Source organism: Nicotiana sylvestris, chromosome 6, assembly GCF_000393655.2.
Source record: "Nicotiana sylvestris chromosome 6, ASM39365v2, whole genome shotgun sequence".
Classification (NCBI taxonomy): Eukaryota; Viridiplantae; Streptophyta; class Magnoliopsida; order Solanales; family Solanaceae; genus Nicotiana; species Nicotiana sylvestris.
Window position 1 is genome coordinate 188092442 of NC_091062.1, and position 17064 is coordinate 188109505.

At 36.1% G+C, this 17064-nt stretch overlaps 1 protein-coding gene across 1 annotated transcript; it reads right to left on the reverse strand.

Annotated features, from left to right (window-relative positions):
• Nucleotides 1-9819: 9819 nt before the first annotated feature.
• On the reverse strand, nt 9820-16619 carry LOC104245827 (probable pectate lyase 8). Its single transcript, XM_009801515.2, has 8 exons — nt 16354-16619; nt 16136-16189; nt 15877-15951; nt 12193-12363; nt 11580-12051; nt 11382-11485; nt 11027-11165; nt 9820-10719 (listed from the first exon to the last, which is right to left on the reverse strand). Exons 1-8 carry the CDS (start codon nt 16428-16430, stop codon nt 10498-10500), a joined length of 1314 nt encoding a protein of 437 aa, XP_009799817.1. The 5' UTR covers nt 16431-16619; the 3' UTR covers nt 9820-10497.
• Nucleotides 16620-17064: the final 445 nt, after the last annotated feature.

Below are 17064 nucleotides of genomic sequence, written 5' to 3' on the forward strand. Positions count from 1 at the left end.
TTCTTCAGCTTTTCAAACCAAGACGGGACATGCAGAGCTTGTGACCTCAGCCCTGTCTTGAGCAGCTCACATCTTTCATTAACTTCTGCATTTGGATTCACTTCTTATCTTTCTTTTTGTTGTTGTTTTTTTTTCTTTTTATTCTGGATTGTGACAAACTTCTGTTGATCATCTCGGACTACTGACTCACATTCTTGACGTGAGCTTCGTTTGTTGCTGACCTGAATTGCATTCTGAATTGAATTCCCTTTTTTCCAAGTGGGCGCCTGATTGCTAAACTTGAACTGACTTCCTTTGAAACTTGAAATGTTTTCCATTGAAACTCGAACTGTTTTCCCTTGGAACTTGAACTGTCTTCCTTCGAAACTGTTTTTCCTTGAAACTTGAACTATCTTCCCTTGTTATCCAACTGGGCACCTGATTGCTGAACTTGACCTGTCTTCCTGTGAAACTGGAACCATTTTCCCTTGTTCTCCAGGTGGGCGCCTGTTTGCTGAAACTTTCTGTGTTCCCTTGTTTTCCATGTGGGTGCGTGCAATCAAAACCAACAAAACAAACGAAATTTTCTGCCCCGGTTTGCACTAGGAAGATTTATGAGTTGTTAGCAATATTGTAAACCACTTATACTATTGATGCAATGATGAGTAAACTAAAAACTAGACTAGGATGTACGTCTCCTAAAAGTGATTGAGCTTGCGGAAAACTATAAATTAAGCTTGACTAAAGTAAAGACTGGCCCTATTCTCCAGGCGGGACCCCTGATTTCAAGAAAACTAAACATTGATGACTTAAGAAAACTAAAAATTGACCCCTCTTTTTTTTCAAATTCAGACTTCTTCTTTTTTTTCAAAATATCCTAGGAGAAAATTCGTCATACTAGGTTTTCTATCTTAGGAGAAGATTCATCAGACTAAGACGTTAATCCTAGGAGAAAATTCATCAGACTAGGTCCTTTTTCATTTTTTTTTTTATTTTTTTTTTTTGTTTTTTTGGTATCTTAGGAGAAAGATTCATCCGACTAAGACGTTTATCCTAGGAGAAAATTCAGCAGACTAAGATTTTGATCCTAGGAGAAAATTCATCAGACTAGGTTTTCTATCTTAGTAGAAAGATTCATCAGACTAAGATTTATATTGAGAGGAAAATCCATCAGACTAGGACTTTTTATCCCAGGAGGAAAAATGTGAAGATCAATGGCAAGATTTTATGCACAATAGCAAGACAAATAAAGGCAAAGATTTGAGAAACTTCCCTTTGTCGGCTCTTCTCGTCTTTTCTTTTTCTTCTTTTTTTTGTTGTTTTTTCTTTTTTTCATTTTTTGAATCACTTTCCTTGCACCGCTTTGTTCCTGTTTCATACAAAGAAATACTTGTCAGTTTTGAAAAATGGTGGTCGGTTTGTGGCCTTGAGTCTTGGGCAGCTTGGCTTCTACTCAATCAGCTTGAGTCGGCTTCAAGAGACTTTTGCTCTACATCAATATTAATTGTTTCACACCTAGTATAATTTGTATTTGCGGCTCAATCAGCCTTATCTCAACTGGAGATCTTTGCCTAGGTGACCCTTTCCGATATCTTGAATGACTTTCTGCTTTTTGAGCAATTTGTCTGTTAAAGAGGATCACCAGTTATCTTTCTTGAACCACGTAGGCTGAGAAGAGTCTTTTTGGGGAAGCCTTTGTATAAATCCTCAAGGTATATTGACAGAAACAACTTAGTGCTGGCCAAATTTTCTTTATGCAATTGAAAAGCTGGTAGCAGATTTTGAAATCTTTTCTTGCTTGTTTTGACAAGGATCGACTAGGAGTGAAGGACACAATGATGCAAAGAAACAAGTATTAACAAGAAATGCCCCTGTCGGAAAGACAGAAGGAAGAGTTCTTTTTTTTTCAATAACTAGCCTTAATGATCATGACATGCATTTTGGACTTAACGGTCGATCTACCAAACTTCCCTTTTACCATTCTTATGACCTTTGAAGTCGAGCTTGTTTATGCCAATTCTTCGCATCAACTTCATGACTCACTTTCGACTAGTGGTGCCCCGAGGAGTTTTCACCAACAAGTCTCTCTCATTTATTCATCTCTGCTTACTGTCGCCTTACAGTGCACGTGAAGGTTTTCACTAGTAAGACTCTCTCATTTTTCTTTTTCTTTTTCTTTCTGTTGCTTTATTGTGTGGGCAACTTGATAGTGTTCTATGTCGCGTGACAACCGTTGCTCATTGCATGCTTTTCTTGGCATTCTTGAAAGCATATCGGGAGGTCTTTATTTGGAAGTGTTTTGGATAGGGTTGGGCACTGAAGGCTCAATATAGACTCAAAATAAAGGGAGGTAGACTTACCACTCTTGGAATCGACTCTTTCAAAAATAAAACAAAATCTTTGCCCCAGTTTCAGATACAGGGGATTTTTTTTTTGGATTTTTTTTCTCTTTTCTGAATTCTTATTTGGTTGGACTGAACCGTGAGGCTGTCTACGTATCCTTTTTAAAGGAATCAGGTCTAACGTAGTTCAAACATCTGACCTAAACTATTTTTCATCTTTCTTTCTGTTTCTCTTTTCCTTTTCTCTTTTTTTTTCCTTTTCTTTTTTTTCTTTTCTCTTTTTTTTTTTTGCCCCAGCTTCTTTGAGGGTATGAACTTTTGACAATTCTTTTTTTTTCTGAACTTTCTAAGAATTGCCCCAGTTTGTACTCTTGGGACATAGATTTGTTTTCTTTTTTTTTTTTTACTCTAAACTTGATTCCAAAAGAGGGTAGTCAAAGAAAAATAACACAGGCTCAAAAGGGGTAGCAAATGATATAAAGTGTTTGGGTAGCAGAAAAAGGGCCTCACAACCTCAAGAACGTCAAACATGGTATCTTTTCGCGATCACAGCATTAACGAACATGTCTATCTTCTTGGTGTGCCGTGGTTACAAGACATTTTTTCATCCCTTAGTGACAAACTTTCCAACAAACTTCAATTGATTAAACATCCTCAAGCCCGATCTTCACAATGATTTGAAGGTGAATTTTACTCGACCTTAGTTCCAAAGTATTCCAACTCTTTATTCATCCTCAAAAGTATTTTTTTTTTTTTAGTTATCGAATTCCAGATTAAATTAGTCTTAAGATCTGGCCAAAATTTTCGCATGCATGTCATGTCATTAGAACTAGCGAGAAAAAAACTAGGAACAGAATGACACAAAAGGACAAACTGTATTTTATTGAGTAAATGATGAAAGGGTTTTACAACTAAACAAGCAACCTAAAATACGAGTTACAACCCTAAAATAACCCGAATAATGAAAAAAAAGCAACAGAACAGACAGACAAGACTCACACAAACAGAATGGAGGGATAGAAGGCTTTGACTCAATAAAACAAATAAAATCTGGATCACAACCCTAAAATAACCTAGATAATAGAAAAAACATCAAAACAAGCTACCAAGATTCCTTCCTAGTGAGGAGGGAATGACTTTTCAATTGCTAGGCTTGGCATTTTGCCACAAATTTGCTCATCAGAATCAGCAGAGCCTTCTCCAATTTCAACATCATTAACTTCAGTTAGCAAGTTCCCGAGAGGATTCTAATACTCCATGTCACCAGGCATCATCCTTACAAAGTGTGCATCATGATGTGCAGGTAAAGGATTCTGCGCGATATTCTGGATGTCACTGTCTTGGATCACAATCAGGTTTTCCTGGATCATCCTTTCTATTTCTCTTTTCAAATCCCGACAACGTTCAACATTGTGTCCCTGGGCATTTGAATGGTATTCACACCTTTTAGAAGGGTCAAAGATTCTCGCACGTGGGTCCACATGATTTGGAGGAATAGGTGCAATCATGTCATAATGCTTTAACTTCTCAAATAAGCTTGCATAGGACTCTCCTATTGCTGTAAAATTATCTTTCAACCTTTGTTCCCCTTAATACCTCTGACTTGGATGTGGGTTATAGGGCACCTGAAAACTTTGTGGAGGCTATTGGAGATTTCGTGATGCTCGTGCTCGCCTTCTAGGGTGTTTTGGTGGCTGGACAACATACTAAGGTGGAGCGACAGAGTATTGAGGGTTCTGAGGTGGATAATACTGCTCAGGGGAGTCATGGAAAACTTGAAGAGGCTACTCATACCTTCGAGATGTTCTCCTGGGACCTCTTCTCAACCCTGATGTCATCATGATTTCTTCGTGCTTCTCATTCATGTCACTAAAATTATCGGATTCAATCGGGACAGCCTGAGTTGCGGTTTTGAGAATTGCTTGACTTATAATTTTGTATGTCTTAAGACCATTCTCAATCATTTCCCCCATTTTGATTGCTTCCGAGAAGGATTTACCCACCGCGGACATCATGTTTTGAAAATAATCTGGCTCTTGAGCCTGAAGGAAGACAGTGATTAACTCGTGCTCATCCATGGGTGGCTTAACTCTGGCTGCTTTCTCTCTCCATTTAATGGCATATTCCCTGAAACTTTCAGTTGGTTTTTTCTTCAAGTTTGAAAAGGAATTGAGGTCGGGGCAATGTCAATGTTGTATTGGAACCGTTTGACAAAGGCTTGTGCCATGTCATCCCAGGCATACCAGCGAGACGTGTCTTGATCCATAAACCATTCAGAGGCTACTCCCGTGAGGCTTTCCCCAAAATAAGCCATCAACAATTCTTCCTTTCTTCTCGCACCTCTCAGTTGGTTGCAATGCCTTTTCAGGTGGGCTATAGGATCTCCATGTCCATCATACTTTTCAAATTTGGGAGTCTTGAAACCAGGCGGCAAGTGGACATTGGGGAACATACATAGATCTTTGAAGGCAATACTCTTTTGACCTGCCAACCCTTGTATATTTTTCGACCGTTGCTCTAAGCTTTTCACTCTTTGGGTCATTTCTTCCTGTACCATCTTTCGGGCAGGCTTCTCAATGTTTGCAGGAAGATCAAACGAGTACGAGTGGTACTCAGGATAGTGGTACTGCTCTTGCTGTGTAGTAAATTGTGACTCATGACGAGGCTATCAAACGAGTACGAGTGGTACTCAGGATAGTGGTACTGCTCTTGCTGTGTAGTAAATTGTGACTCATGACGAGGCTATCCTTGACCACTGGTCCATGGTTGACACATTTCGATCATTTGCTGTTTCAGTGTTCTATTTTTCTCAAACACAGCAGACTCTTGTTGAACCCTCTGACCCTGAGTTTCTTGAGCACTTGTAACAACTTCGATGTCAGTTATCATTTTTCCTTGGATCTTGTGTTTCCAGCTTACCACAAACCGACCACCTCAACTTTCTTCACAATTCAAAACAAAACATGTTAGAATGGACTCAGTCGGTCCTTATTATTATCCATATTTTTTCATTTTTGTTTTTTCATTTTTTTTCTTTTTTTCATTTTTTTCTCATCTTTCTTTTCAATGGTTGATCGAACCTGTTGTGGGTTGCCTACGTATCATGTAGGAACATGAATCAGATCTTGCATAGTTCGGGAAGATCATGAATAAAGTAAATAAACTAACTATTTTTTTGAATTTTTTATTTTTTTAATTTCCGAAAGAAAGACTTATAAAGAAGAAAGAAAATATTTATTGATATCAATTTTTCTTCAGCATTTTTGCAAAGAAAGACTTCTAAAGAAGAAAGATTTTTTTTTTTGAATTTTTTTTCTGGAATTTCGAAAGAAAAACTTCTAAAGAAGAAAGAAAATATTTTTGAAATTTTATTTTGAATTTATGAAAGAAATGCTTCTAAAAAAAGAAAATATTTTTGAATTTTGAATTTTCTTTTCAATTTTGAAAGAAGAATGAAAATATTTTTGGATTTTTTGGAAGAAATTAAAAGAAAATATTTTTTTATATATTTTTTTTAAAAAACAATTAGGGTCTAAAAGAAAGGCTTTCTAAAGAAGCAAGTAATGGAAAATATTTTTGGATTTTTTGAAAATTGGGGTCTCAAAAAAAAACTTTTCTAGAGAGGAAGTAAAGGAAAATATTTTTGGATTTTTTGAAAATTATGGGCCGGAACCGATGAGGTTTGCCTACGTATCTCACATCCGGTGAGAATCAGACTCGCGTAGTTCACCCAATTTTGACGGAACAGGAAAAACATGACTTATTTTGAAATGACTTTTTTTTCAAAAATTCGGCAGAGTTTCAGGATATTGCAAATACCTACCTCTCACTCTTGATTTTTTTTCTTTTTTTTCGTTTTTGATTTTTTTTCTCTTTTTTTATTTATTTTATTTCCCTATTCTAGAAGCCAGTCAACATGCAAGTCGAAACAGACAGATACACAAGTAGCACGTAAGATGCATCAGGATGGTCTTTTAATTCGGGTACACTTGTCCTAGACGGACCCAACCCCTGTGTTGAGTCCCCAAAGTCAAATGCACGTGATGCAAACGAGCGTTCCTACTAGGGATCCGGCACGAGGCTATGTTATTCTAGGTTTTAAACTTGGGTGTATTGTTCTAGACCTGGCTTACCCGAGCGGACAGCTCAAGCAGAGGGGGGTAGCGTACCGGGAATACAGAAGTTTCACCGGCTTTGCAACTTGTCTGAACCTCGTTCTAAAATTGGGATATGACTCTAACAGAAAAGAAGTCACACGAAGTGCACACTTCCCAGATGATTTAGAAGACTCAGAGAGAGGAAGGTTTCGTAACAATTTATATACAGTCCAAATAATATCAAATAGGTAAAAAGCGGCATTTAGCACATTAGGCTCAAACATGTAAAAATCATATAACAAATAAAAGCCAATCACAACAGCTATTCTAAGCTCGAATTCTGAACCCTGAACCAGAGATTCTGGGTTCGTTCCCCAGCAGAGTCGCCAGAGCTGTCATACCTCCTTTTACTACACCCCGAGAAGGGGTATATAAGGGAGTTTTTTCCAACTTAAAGTGACAATCGAAACAGGATTATTTATTTATTAAATTCAGAGTCGTCACTTGGGATAATTTATGGTGTCCCAAGTCAGCGGTTTAAATCCCGAATCGAGGAAAAGATTGACTCTGTTATACAGTCCGCGAACCAGAAATCCGGGTAATGAATTTTGTTAACCCGGGAGAAGGTGTTAGGCATTCCCGGGTTCCGTGGTTCTAGCACGGTCGCTCAACTGTTACAATTGGCCTATTATCTGATTTTAGTACGCTTTTAAACCTATGTGCATTTTAACTTTAAACCGCTTTTAATTAATTTTAGGATGATTCAACGTTATATAAAACACGCCTTGAACCACGCTACATGAAATGCACCCGCGGTCCACGACATATTTTATTTAACGTTGTTGAGAATTGGAGTTGGGTCACATGAAATGCACACCCGAGTTTAGGAAGATAATTTTTAAATAGCGCGCCCAAAGCAACTACGTACTTTCAACTTTGCGAGGGCCATGAAAATTCAACTAAATGGTGTGCCTCGATTTTTAAGGATAAACAAGATTAATTAAACGAGGGTCATGCAATTTAAGGTTTTATTTGGCACGGCACACCTCGATTCTAATTTTAAGGGCTAACTAGTTTTGTGAGGGCCATGGGCTTATGGAAATTATTGTAGAAAAAGGGTAGTGTTTAGTTTACATGACAAGGCCAATGGTACATCTAAATTGTGCAAAATGTTCATTAAATAAGATGACTCAGTTTATAGAAAGTGAAATCGTCCAAAATCGTACTCCTACGACCTAAAGGTCCTAAACATATAGTCAAAAATAATTAGCAATGTAGCAAACTCCGACTTTTAAGTGATCATGAAGCATGGCTGATCTTGGAGTAGCTTTTAAATAATCAAACAAGTGAAACCAAACTTTAAAATTTACTACCAGAAGAATTACTTTACAAACACAAGCACACAACCAACATAAAAGGGATACACGAGCTCTACTTCAGATTACCAAGATAGTGCATAACCTTTAACACAATAGACTTAGGCTCAGCGGAAAGTATCATGAATAATGATGAAAATAGGGCCTAAGACATTCAATTATTCAAGCGACAAAATGTGGCCTAAACAAAGAAAAACTTTTCTCTAATGCTTTAATGAATTTTTCCAGATATGCCTTCATGGTCTACCTATCAGACAATTTGAAACTTAAAACTTCAATATATGGAAAGAAAAGGAAATTAGCTTCATACTTCGTCTTCAGATATCATCAAACCAACAATTAACATTAAGCTAGAATAAAATGAGTAGAGTATTGAAGAATTGAACCTCAATTAGAGCTTTCCGATTAATTGAGTTGCGACAATTACACGGACTTACTGCTGGGAAGGAAACCGGGTCAAAATACGGAGATCGACGAGCCGGACCCAACTACGACCTTAAAAATCTGACAGAAAACTTCAATCAAAGTACCAAACTCCATTTTTTGTGGTAAGAATGAACAGAATTTTATTTTTGATAATTTTATACAAGAAAATTAAAAATGAAAATCAGAAGAGAATTTCTCTACTTTGTCCAAAGAACGAGCTCGTCGGACAGGAAATGGAGCGTGTTTCTTTTGTTGAAGACAGCCGGCAACTCCTCTTTCTTGTGTAAGAATCCAAAATTGTTGAGTTGTTTTCCAAATCCCAAAAGCTAGTTGCCGTTTTTTGTTTTTGAAATTAAGATCAAAGATCCTTTCTCCAACAAAGGGAGATCACTGCCTTTTCCCTTTTTTTGGTATAGGAAATTTTTGAGATTTCAAGCTAATGGTTACCGTTCTTTAGAAGTCCAAGAAGTTCTTTTGGTTCTTGGTTTTTGTTTCCAAAATGAAGAAGAAAATTGTAGCCTTGATGGAAAACGGCTGATACTCTAGGTTTTTAGGCGTTTTTTTTTTGTGTCTCTATATTTAGGTGTTAGGTACTATTATATAGGGGTAGGGATTAGGTTAGGGGTATGGGCCTAGGAATTATGAGCTAGGTAATTGGGCCAAGACTAGAAAAATGGACTACAAGATTTATAAAGACGGGATAAACCAATCTAAAACTAATTCCTCCTTCTAAAATTATGTATAATTATAATATAAAAATATAAAATTGATTTTAATTAATTGAACTAAACTATAAAATATAGAACTATTTTTTGTGTTTTCAAGATTATATAAAAATAAAGATAAGGTACTATTTTTGTATATTTTTTATTTAAATTTATGAAAGACACGTAAACTAAAATATTTTTTGTAATTTTCATTTTTTGTGACGAAATAAAGTAAAAGAGTCAAAATTAGCTGAAATAGCGATATTAGGCCTAAACTAAATATTTACATGCTAAAATGGGTGAAATTTCGGGGAGGGTCAAAAATCGCATGTCTACAGAGAGGTGATCAGGCAAGACATGTCGTGACTTCAGATTTCCGAGGACATGGCCCTTGATAGGAAGGTGTGGAGTTCAAGGGTTAGAGTTGTAGGTTAGGAGGTAGTTAAACAATTTTTACTTCGTACAGGGTGTGAGGCTAGCCTGATAGGGTTTCATCTTAGGTTGCTAGTGGTTAATGTTGTGTTCTCACTATTCTTCTATTTTTCATAGTGTAGGGCCTTATTTACTTGTTATTGTTATTGTTTTTATCTATTTTCTGGTTCTTATGTCGCTGTTATTATTTCTATGTTTTCTATTGATGGTACTGATGTATTTATCTCTTTTCGTCTTCTTGAGCCGAGGGTCTTTCGGAAACAACCTCTCTACTCTCTCGGGGTAGGAGTAAGGTCTACGTACTCACTACCCTCCCTAGACCCCACTTGTGGGATTTCACTGAATTGTTGTTGTTATATTTAGTGGATCTTTTAACAAATATACATAGTTTAAGCTGAAAGTTAGGGGTTCAGATGAACCTATAGCTTGTTCATTGAATACACCTCTAATAGATATGAAATTGAAGCAGAATTCATAGTAGTTACATTCACTATATAAAGATAACAATTACAACAATATCTTGAAGCTGAACATCAATAAGAAGAAAACAACTTAAAAATTGACTTTCATTTTTTTTCCTTCTTTTTTCTTTTCACAATCTTTCTGATGCTATGCATATCTGAATTGAACTTATGGAGAAGAGAGGGAATAGAGAGATCCAGTTCCTCTGAACCAAAAGCAAGAGATATTGTTTGGTGAGCAAGATTTTTAAACTGATATGTGAAGAATACAACATTTTCAGAAACCTGCTCAGGACAAGGTTGAGCACTCGGTACATAAAGACAAGTGGAGCAATGGACAAAATCCTCATGCTCAAGAGATGACATGGATTCAGGATTTTACTTTAATAGGTTTAAGTTTCTGCGCTCTTTGAACATATAAATTCAGAACTTAATATTCATATTACTTTCAAGATTTTTCGGATATACATCTAAGTTTTAAGCTGAAAATGGTGGGGGTTGAATTGAGCCCATCCACAATACTGTGAGTGCGCCCCCTGCTCAAGGGTGAGCAGGGACGGACATAAACAAGGAAAAGAAAGAGAAATTGGTGAAAATAGGCTCGATTGATGAACTCAATGGACATGCAAAAGTAATGTGGTAATGCTCTTCACCAGATGTGTCCAATGTGTTTGAAATCAACATTGGAAGCCAATGTGACAAGAAAGTGCACCAGCATTTGATGTAATAGTTCCCACCATAGAAGAGGATTTAGCAGCTAAGCTTGAGGCTCTTGCATAACTACGTGGAGCGGCGCGTCCAGACGCAGTAAAGTATGCTCCATTCAGCATAAGGTCTCCCTCTGATCTCCAGTTCCAGTGCTTCCATGATCCTTCCCATGGTTCCACTCTTTTCGTCACCTGCATAAAGTTCAGTAATTTCGTAAGGTAAAGTTTGGCCCTCCTTATATTTCTCATTTTGAGATATTATCAGTAAAAGTTCATCAATCCAAGTTAGTTTTGAGCAATGGCGGATTTAGAGCATTGTATATGGGTTTCCGGGAACCCAGTTACTTTTGCGTAAACCCTATATTTCTATTAACTAATCGACTAGACATATATAAATATCTGATTGTGAACCCAGTTATTATTGTATATTAATTTGAGAATATCGTAGGAACCCATAAACTTTAAATCTTGGATTCACCTCTGATTTTGAGCTAATTACCTCTTTGGCAAAAGGGTTCACTGGGGCAAGGTATCTGTTGCCCTGGCTGTTAATTGTAGGATCAGCGCTACCACCAATTGCATACATCTCCCAGTGTGTATAGTCATTGTTCACCACATGGAAATAACCATGCCTACATCTGCATATGAATTTAGGCCATACAATTTTAGTCCAAGACGACATGGCAAAGATTAATACAACAACAACAATAATTACGCGTCAATTCCAAGCAAGTTATAGTCGGCTATATGAATCCTTACTTTATGTAAGGACATCTCTGTCCAATATTATGGCAAAGATAAGTGCAACTAAATCAGATGGATAGAAAAAAAGACTAATATTTTCACATTGATACCTTGGCATTCTCTGGATCAGACCCTCACCAAAATGGTTGAAGGCAATAGTCACCTGCATAACCTTATCTCTGATATAGGAGTCGCTGTGCCCCAATAAAATCACCTGCACAAAGTTGGATAAGTGAATATTTAGTCTTTGAACTAAAGTATCACTCATTACAATGTGGTAAAAAGATTATGCTTGGGTAAAAATGGACCTCATTGTGGTGGGTGAAGTAATTGTTTGAAATGGTAATTGCAGTTGAACCCATGATAGCATCAATGAGACCATCAGCACAATTAGAAAGAGAATTGTGGTCAATCCAAATATGACTCGAACCGAAAATGGAAATGCCATCGCCATCAGCCATTGTCCTCCAACCATAGTGTGATGGTGAGTTTCGAACCATGGCATTACCAGTGGGTTTACAGTCATGAATATGAAGGCCGTGAATGATGATATTCGTAACAAATTGGATAGTAATACAAGCCCCATATGCAATTTGTACATTCACACCACGAGCATCAATTGTCTTGAAACTGTTCATCATAAGTTCTTGCTTAAGTGTGATGACCATATCATGTTTAAACACTATCCATAATGGTTCGTCTTGAATTACTGCATGACGAAGTGTTCCAGGTCGGGGATTTATTGGATCGTCATCACCTGAGTCAGTCACAACATAATACCTGCATGCATAGATTTGGTGTGTTGAGAATTACTATGATCTAATTGTATGTATACATTTTATTTTTTATTTTTTCTGAAAGCAATGGATTCGGTTGAAGCTACAGAACTCGAACTCGCTCTAGATTTACGTCTGAATATACCTGCCATCACGACCACCAATGGCATTGCGTCCAAAGCCAATAGAACAGTCAGCTAAGCGTTTGCGGTTACGTACCCAATGGCGATCACAACGCCAACAATCATCTATTGGATTTCCTGTTGTACATGAGAAGTAGCCTAATTTCCTCCTCTCTGTGCTATTCCTAATGCTCCTGTATAACAATGCAGATTAGATAAATTATTAAAGGCTAATCCACTCATCTGAACAATTTTACTGCACTATTGTACCTAATATTATTAAAGATACCAAATAATCCATGCTTCAGCAAAACGCTCGCAGGTAGTCGAGCGTCTTTCTTTTTCAGACATGTTGTATCTATATTATTCACATATTTTCTTTTTCGGAGATTTTTATTACTATCGGTTGTTTCTTGTGCTTCGGATATCTTACTATCTTGTTGTTCCTGCTACTTTTCATGGATTCTCCACTATCGTATTTCTTTTCATTACTGTTCTGATTATGATTGTCTTCAGGGGCGGATGTAGTATTCTAGTAATGGCTTCAATTACTTTCGAAACGGAGTAAAAAAATTTATGTAAAAATTTACTAAAATTGCAAATAGTAGATATGAACTCATAACTTTAAAGAAAATAATGGGTTCAATGTTAAAAACCTTAAGAGTTGAACCTATAAAGTTTAAATCTTGGATCCGCCTTTGCTTGTCTTGAGCCGAGGGTCAATTAGAAATAACTTCTCTACCTTCAGAAGGTAGGGTATAGGGTAAAGTCTGCATACATACTACCCTCCCCAGATCTCAGTTTTGAAATTACACTGAGTTTGTTACTGTATTATAACAAATAATCCATGCGTCCAAGAAATTTGATAGTGGATCAGTATTTATCAGGCAGTGAAATTTAGTAAAGATATTTTGATTCTTTTAAATTGTATTCGAAATTATTATTATGTTATAAGAAACAAACAAAACCAAGAAGATTCACGGGTGACTACTTTGATATAAGCCTATTTAAGGGAGGAAGCTGATCCACTCAAACATGCCTTTTAGGGTCAAGTTAATTAATGTAATGAGATAAACAGTAGATAGAGGAATACGGTCAATACGGAACCAGTACTTTTCAATCATTCTAAGTATAAACATAACTAAATACGTAAGAGAAGTCCCAAATAAATGCAAAAGGTGGGCAGATAAATGCATTATGAATTTATGATGTGTCGGTAGGAGAAACTATTTATTGATAGCCAAAAGTCATTTAATATATGGTGATGGGTTTGTCAGTACAGCCAGCTGAGGCATCCCTAAATTTGCCGGAATTGAGCCCCAGATCTGATCTCTTCTTAGTTCTTATGCCATTTGCCAGGCTGGGGCAGGGGACAAGGACAGAGTGAAGGAAAAATTAATGAGGCCTTCGATTAGTGGGGCATAAGAAGAAAGATTTTTGTGACTCTTCTCATGCATATGGTCCCAGGAGTGTGTATTCTATTAACTTCTACAATAATATTATGTCTCAATCCAAATAAACTAGGATCAAATTTTCTTTTGGTTTTCCACTGATTTAGGTATCCTTGTTGAGGTCCGGATTAATATTGATTCGGGCCAGATAAGACCCATTAAAGAAAGAATCACTCGCTATCAGGATTTTTTTTATTCTCATGGCTCAAACCCGAAATATCTGATTAAACATGAAGGATCCTATCCATCCCTCTACAAGCTTTGGTGGTCGGGATCAATTAAGCCCGTCTTGATCCAATGTTATAAAGTTAATTTGTTTTAGCACTTGAAGTATATACTAGCATATAAATCACTAACATAAAACTTTTGGCGCACATGATATTCCATAAAGTGGTACTGTAATATTAGGATAGTCTAGGATTTAAGTAGGCATTAACACCATTTTACTTTATTTAACATAAGGAAAATATATTTTCAAGAACTAATGTACACTTCAAGGCTGCAACTCCCTGATATTTTTCTTGAACTATGGACGTGAACGCAGCCACGCTTTCAGCTCAAAATATATGTAGCTGAAAATTTAATATACATATATAAAGGGCATTTGCACCCTTTGACACAAAAGAGTAGATGCAATTGCCTGCATCCACTAACTTAACTATTAAATTCATCCCTATTTTTAAATTAATGTTATATTATCACGACACACTCTGTTTTAGCTAATGGAGGCATTTGTTGAGTCTCTAGCAAGAGGAAGCATTAGTATGAACCCATTCCACTTTTAAAATTATAAGCCCACATTTAAAATTATGTGCGCGTACACGCTCTGTAGTGAAAATATTGGATTCAGATGAACCTATTAAACTTATACTCTAGCCGTCTCTACTTTAGCCTGTGACTCGATATAATGTGGCCAATGGCGCCATGGACATACAAAAGTATGAGGCACTACATTTTATAAAATCATAATTAGGAGAGTAACATGATAAAGGATTAGCAAACCCAAAATAGAACAAACAATATAATGTGCACCGGCATGTAAAGCAACCTTCAGTTTCTACGAGAAACATAGATAACATGAAATGAAAATGACACGAGATAAACTATAATGTGCGTTGATGCGCGAATCTCCCAACGGAGGCATGTGGAAGCCAAATGGATTAGGGAAGAGAATGCAACTAATTATGCTAACATGGCCATTTTAATCATATGATTAACAACCCAAAAAGGCACTTCGAGTTTTGGACCAATACATTGCTGACAACATTATCATACCAGATTGGATGTCTATTATAGATTTTACTCAACACATAATCCGAAGGAATAAATTTAATAGTATCAGTAAAGTGATTTGAGAACCATGAGGTTTCAAGTTCAAATTTCAGTAGAGACAAAAACAGTTAATGATTTTTTTTCATTCGTCTAAGCCTTGGTGGACAATATTACCGTGGTACTCAGGTAAGAGATAGCAATTACCTGTGAAATTAGCTGACCCGAATACCACGGTTATCAAAGAAAATTCACAGAATTGGTATGCTTAATTTAATTAATTAATCAATGATACGCTTATAAAAGCTGCCATAAAGAGAGCCTGTCGCATTGCATGTGCAATATTCCTCAAGGGAGTCTCATGATAATCAGTAACTTCTTTTAACTATCAGCAACAAGGAAAAGAGAGAGGAGATGAATTTGGAAAGGGAATCCCAGCAGAGTGGAAGTACTGAGAATTGTATGGAAATGCTTTGGTAGGTGGAAAATGTTGCACATTAAATTAAAGAGAATTGTGACATTGCTTTTAATTTGTGGGTGATGTTGTACTACAGATCATGTGAGGGCAGTTAATGACATGATTTGCTAAAACCAACAAGTAAATGTAAAAATACATTTTTAATATAATGGATAAGTGAAAGTAATCGGAGGGAATATTTAAATTTTTGAAATAATGTATATGTTAAATACCTTCACATAAAACGAGACGTTACGAGCGATTTTTGCAATGGATGTGGGTACACTTGTCTCTCTACTCAAACTATCCATATTTAGAAAAAAATCCTAAATATTTTAAATTCATAAAAGAGTAGTGAGTATATTAATACTCTATTGACTTTGTTTTTCAATAAGCCTCTTAATGGAGTATATCATTAACTTTAAAGTTTAAACACATGAATGCTGAAAGGACGGGGGATAAAACATTAAACATAATGAAGAATTTAATTTTATTAATTAAATGCATATTGTGATAGGGAAAGAACTCACATAGCAACCATAGAAGCAATAGCTTCTGGATCAACTTCAGCATGTTCATGCCTGAGTTCATCATTTTCACTTAACCTGCAAAACTTAAATAATTTAAAATTAAAAACTGAAAAAAGGAAAATATAACCAAATTAATTCCAGATCCAATCTATACGATCAGGATTACAAAGAAGAAAAGAACTACGAATTCTTCTCTGATGCAATTGCTAATTTACTGTACATTTCAGTGATAAGCGAAAAAAGTGAAAACGAAGCTAACCTGTTCACCATAGTCGAGTTCCTTAAGCTCTGAAATTGCTTTTCTTCTTCAATACTGATATTGAAAAAGTAAAAATCCAATGAGTAATCGAAAAACAGAAACAGAGTTGATAAGCACGCAAATTCAGAAAATGTCGAATTAAAAAAGAGGAATTATATGAAGTGAGGAATTAAGAGAACTAATTTGCTATCCACATTGTCGAAAAAGAGCATAATTACCTTTTACTGGCTGTGGCAGTGATGAAAAGCATCATCATAATTAGCAATGGACAAAGAAAATACAGAGCGGTTGCCATTGAAAAGAATCTCTAGAATTTTCCGAGTCTCTCTCTGTTTTGGCAAAGGAAAATGTGAATGTAAAATGTGGCTGATTCTGTTTAGAAATGAATGAATAAATGAGGGCAAAATGAGTGAAAGAAAAAGCTTCAATGGAGGAAACATTATATAGGCCTAAAGAGAGAGACAGAGGTAAACATCCAATAGTTGTCCACCTTTTGATATTGTTCATTATACTTATTAATCTCTGGTTTATCATTATTGGAGTACTTAAATTAATAAACTTAAGCTTATCAACTAATTGTACATATTTGCATGTTTAAATCCGATTAGTTAATTAAAGTTTGTTCTGTTGATGACAACAACAATAACAACAATAAACTCACTGTAATCCCACAAAGTGGGTCGGAGGAATGTAAAGTGTACATAGACTTTATCCCTACTTACGAAGACAGAGAGATTATTTCCGATAGACCCTCGGCTCAAGAGAAACAAAAGTAAAAAAGAAGCAGTAACAACAACTAGTAACCGTAGCAAGCGAAGATATAAAAAATATTTTGTATAATTTAGTAGAAAATTTGTACTCGTTCAATAAAAATTAATTCATGTTTGCCATTAATAGTGTTAAATTAATAAATATTATAGTTAATTAAT

Excerpts from the sequence above, each read along its gene's own strand:
- LOC104245827 (XM_009801515.2), bottom strand. The coding sequence starts at position 16,430 with ATGGCAACCGCTCTGTATTTTCTTTGTCCATTGCTAATTATGATGATG. Across the intron at positions 16,190-16,353 it reads ACTGCCACAGCCAGTAAAAG|TATTGAAGAAGAAAAGCAAT; the intron begins GTAATTATGCTC and ends TTTCAATATCAG. Across the intron at positions 15,952-16,135 it reads AACTCGACTATGGTGAACAG|GTTAAGTGAAAATGATGAAC; the intron begins GTTAGCTTCGTT and ends TAAGTTTTGCAG.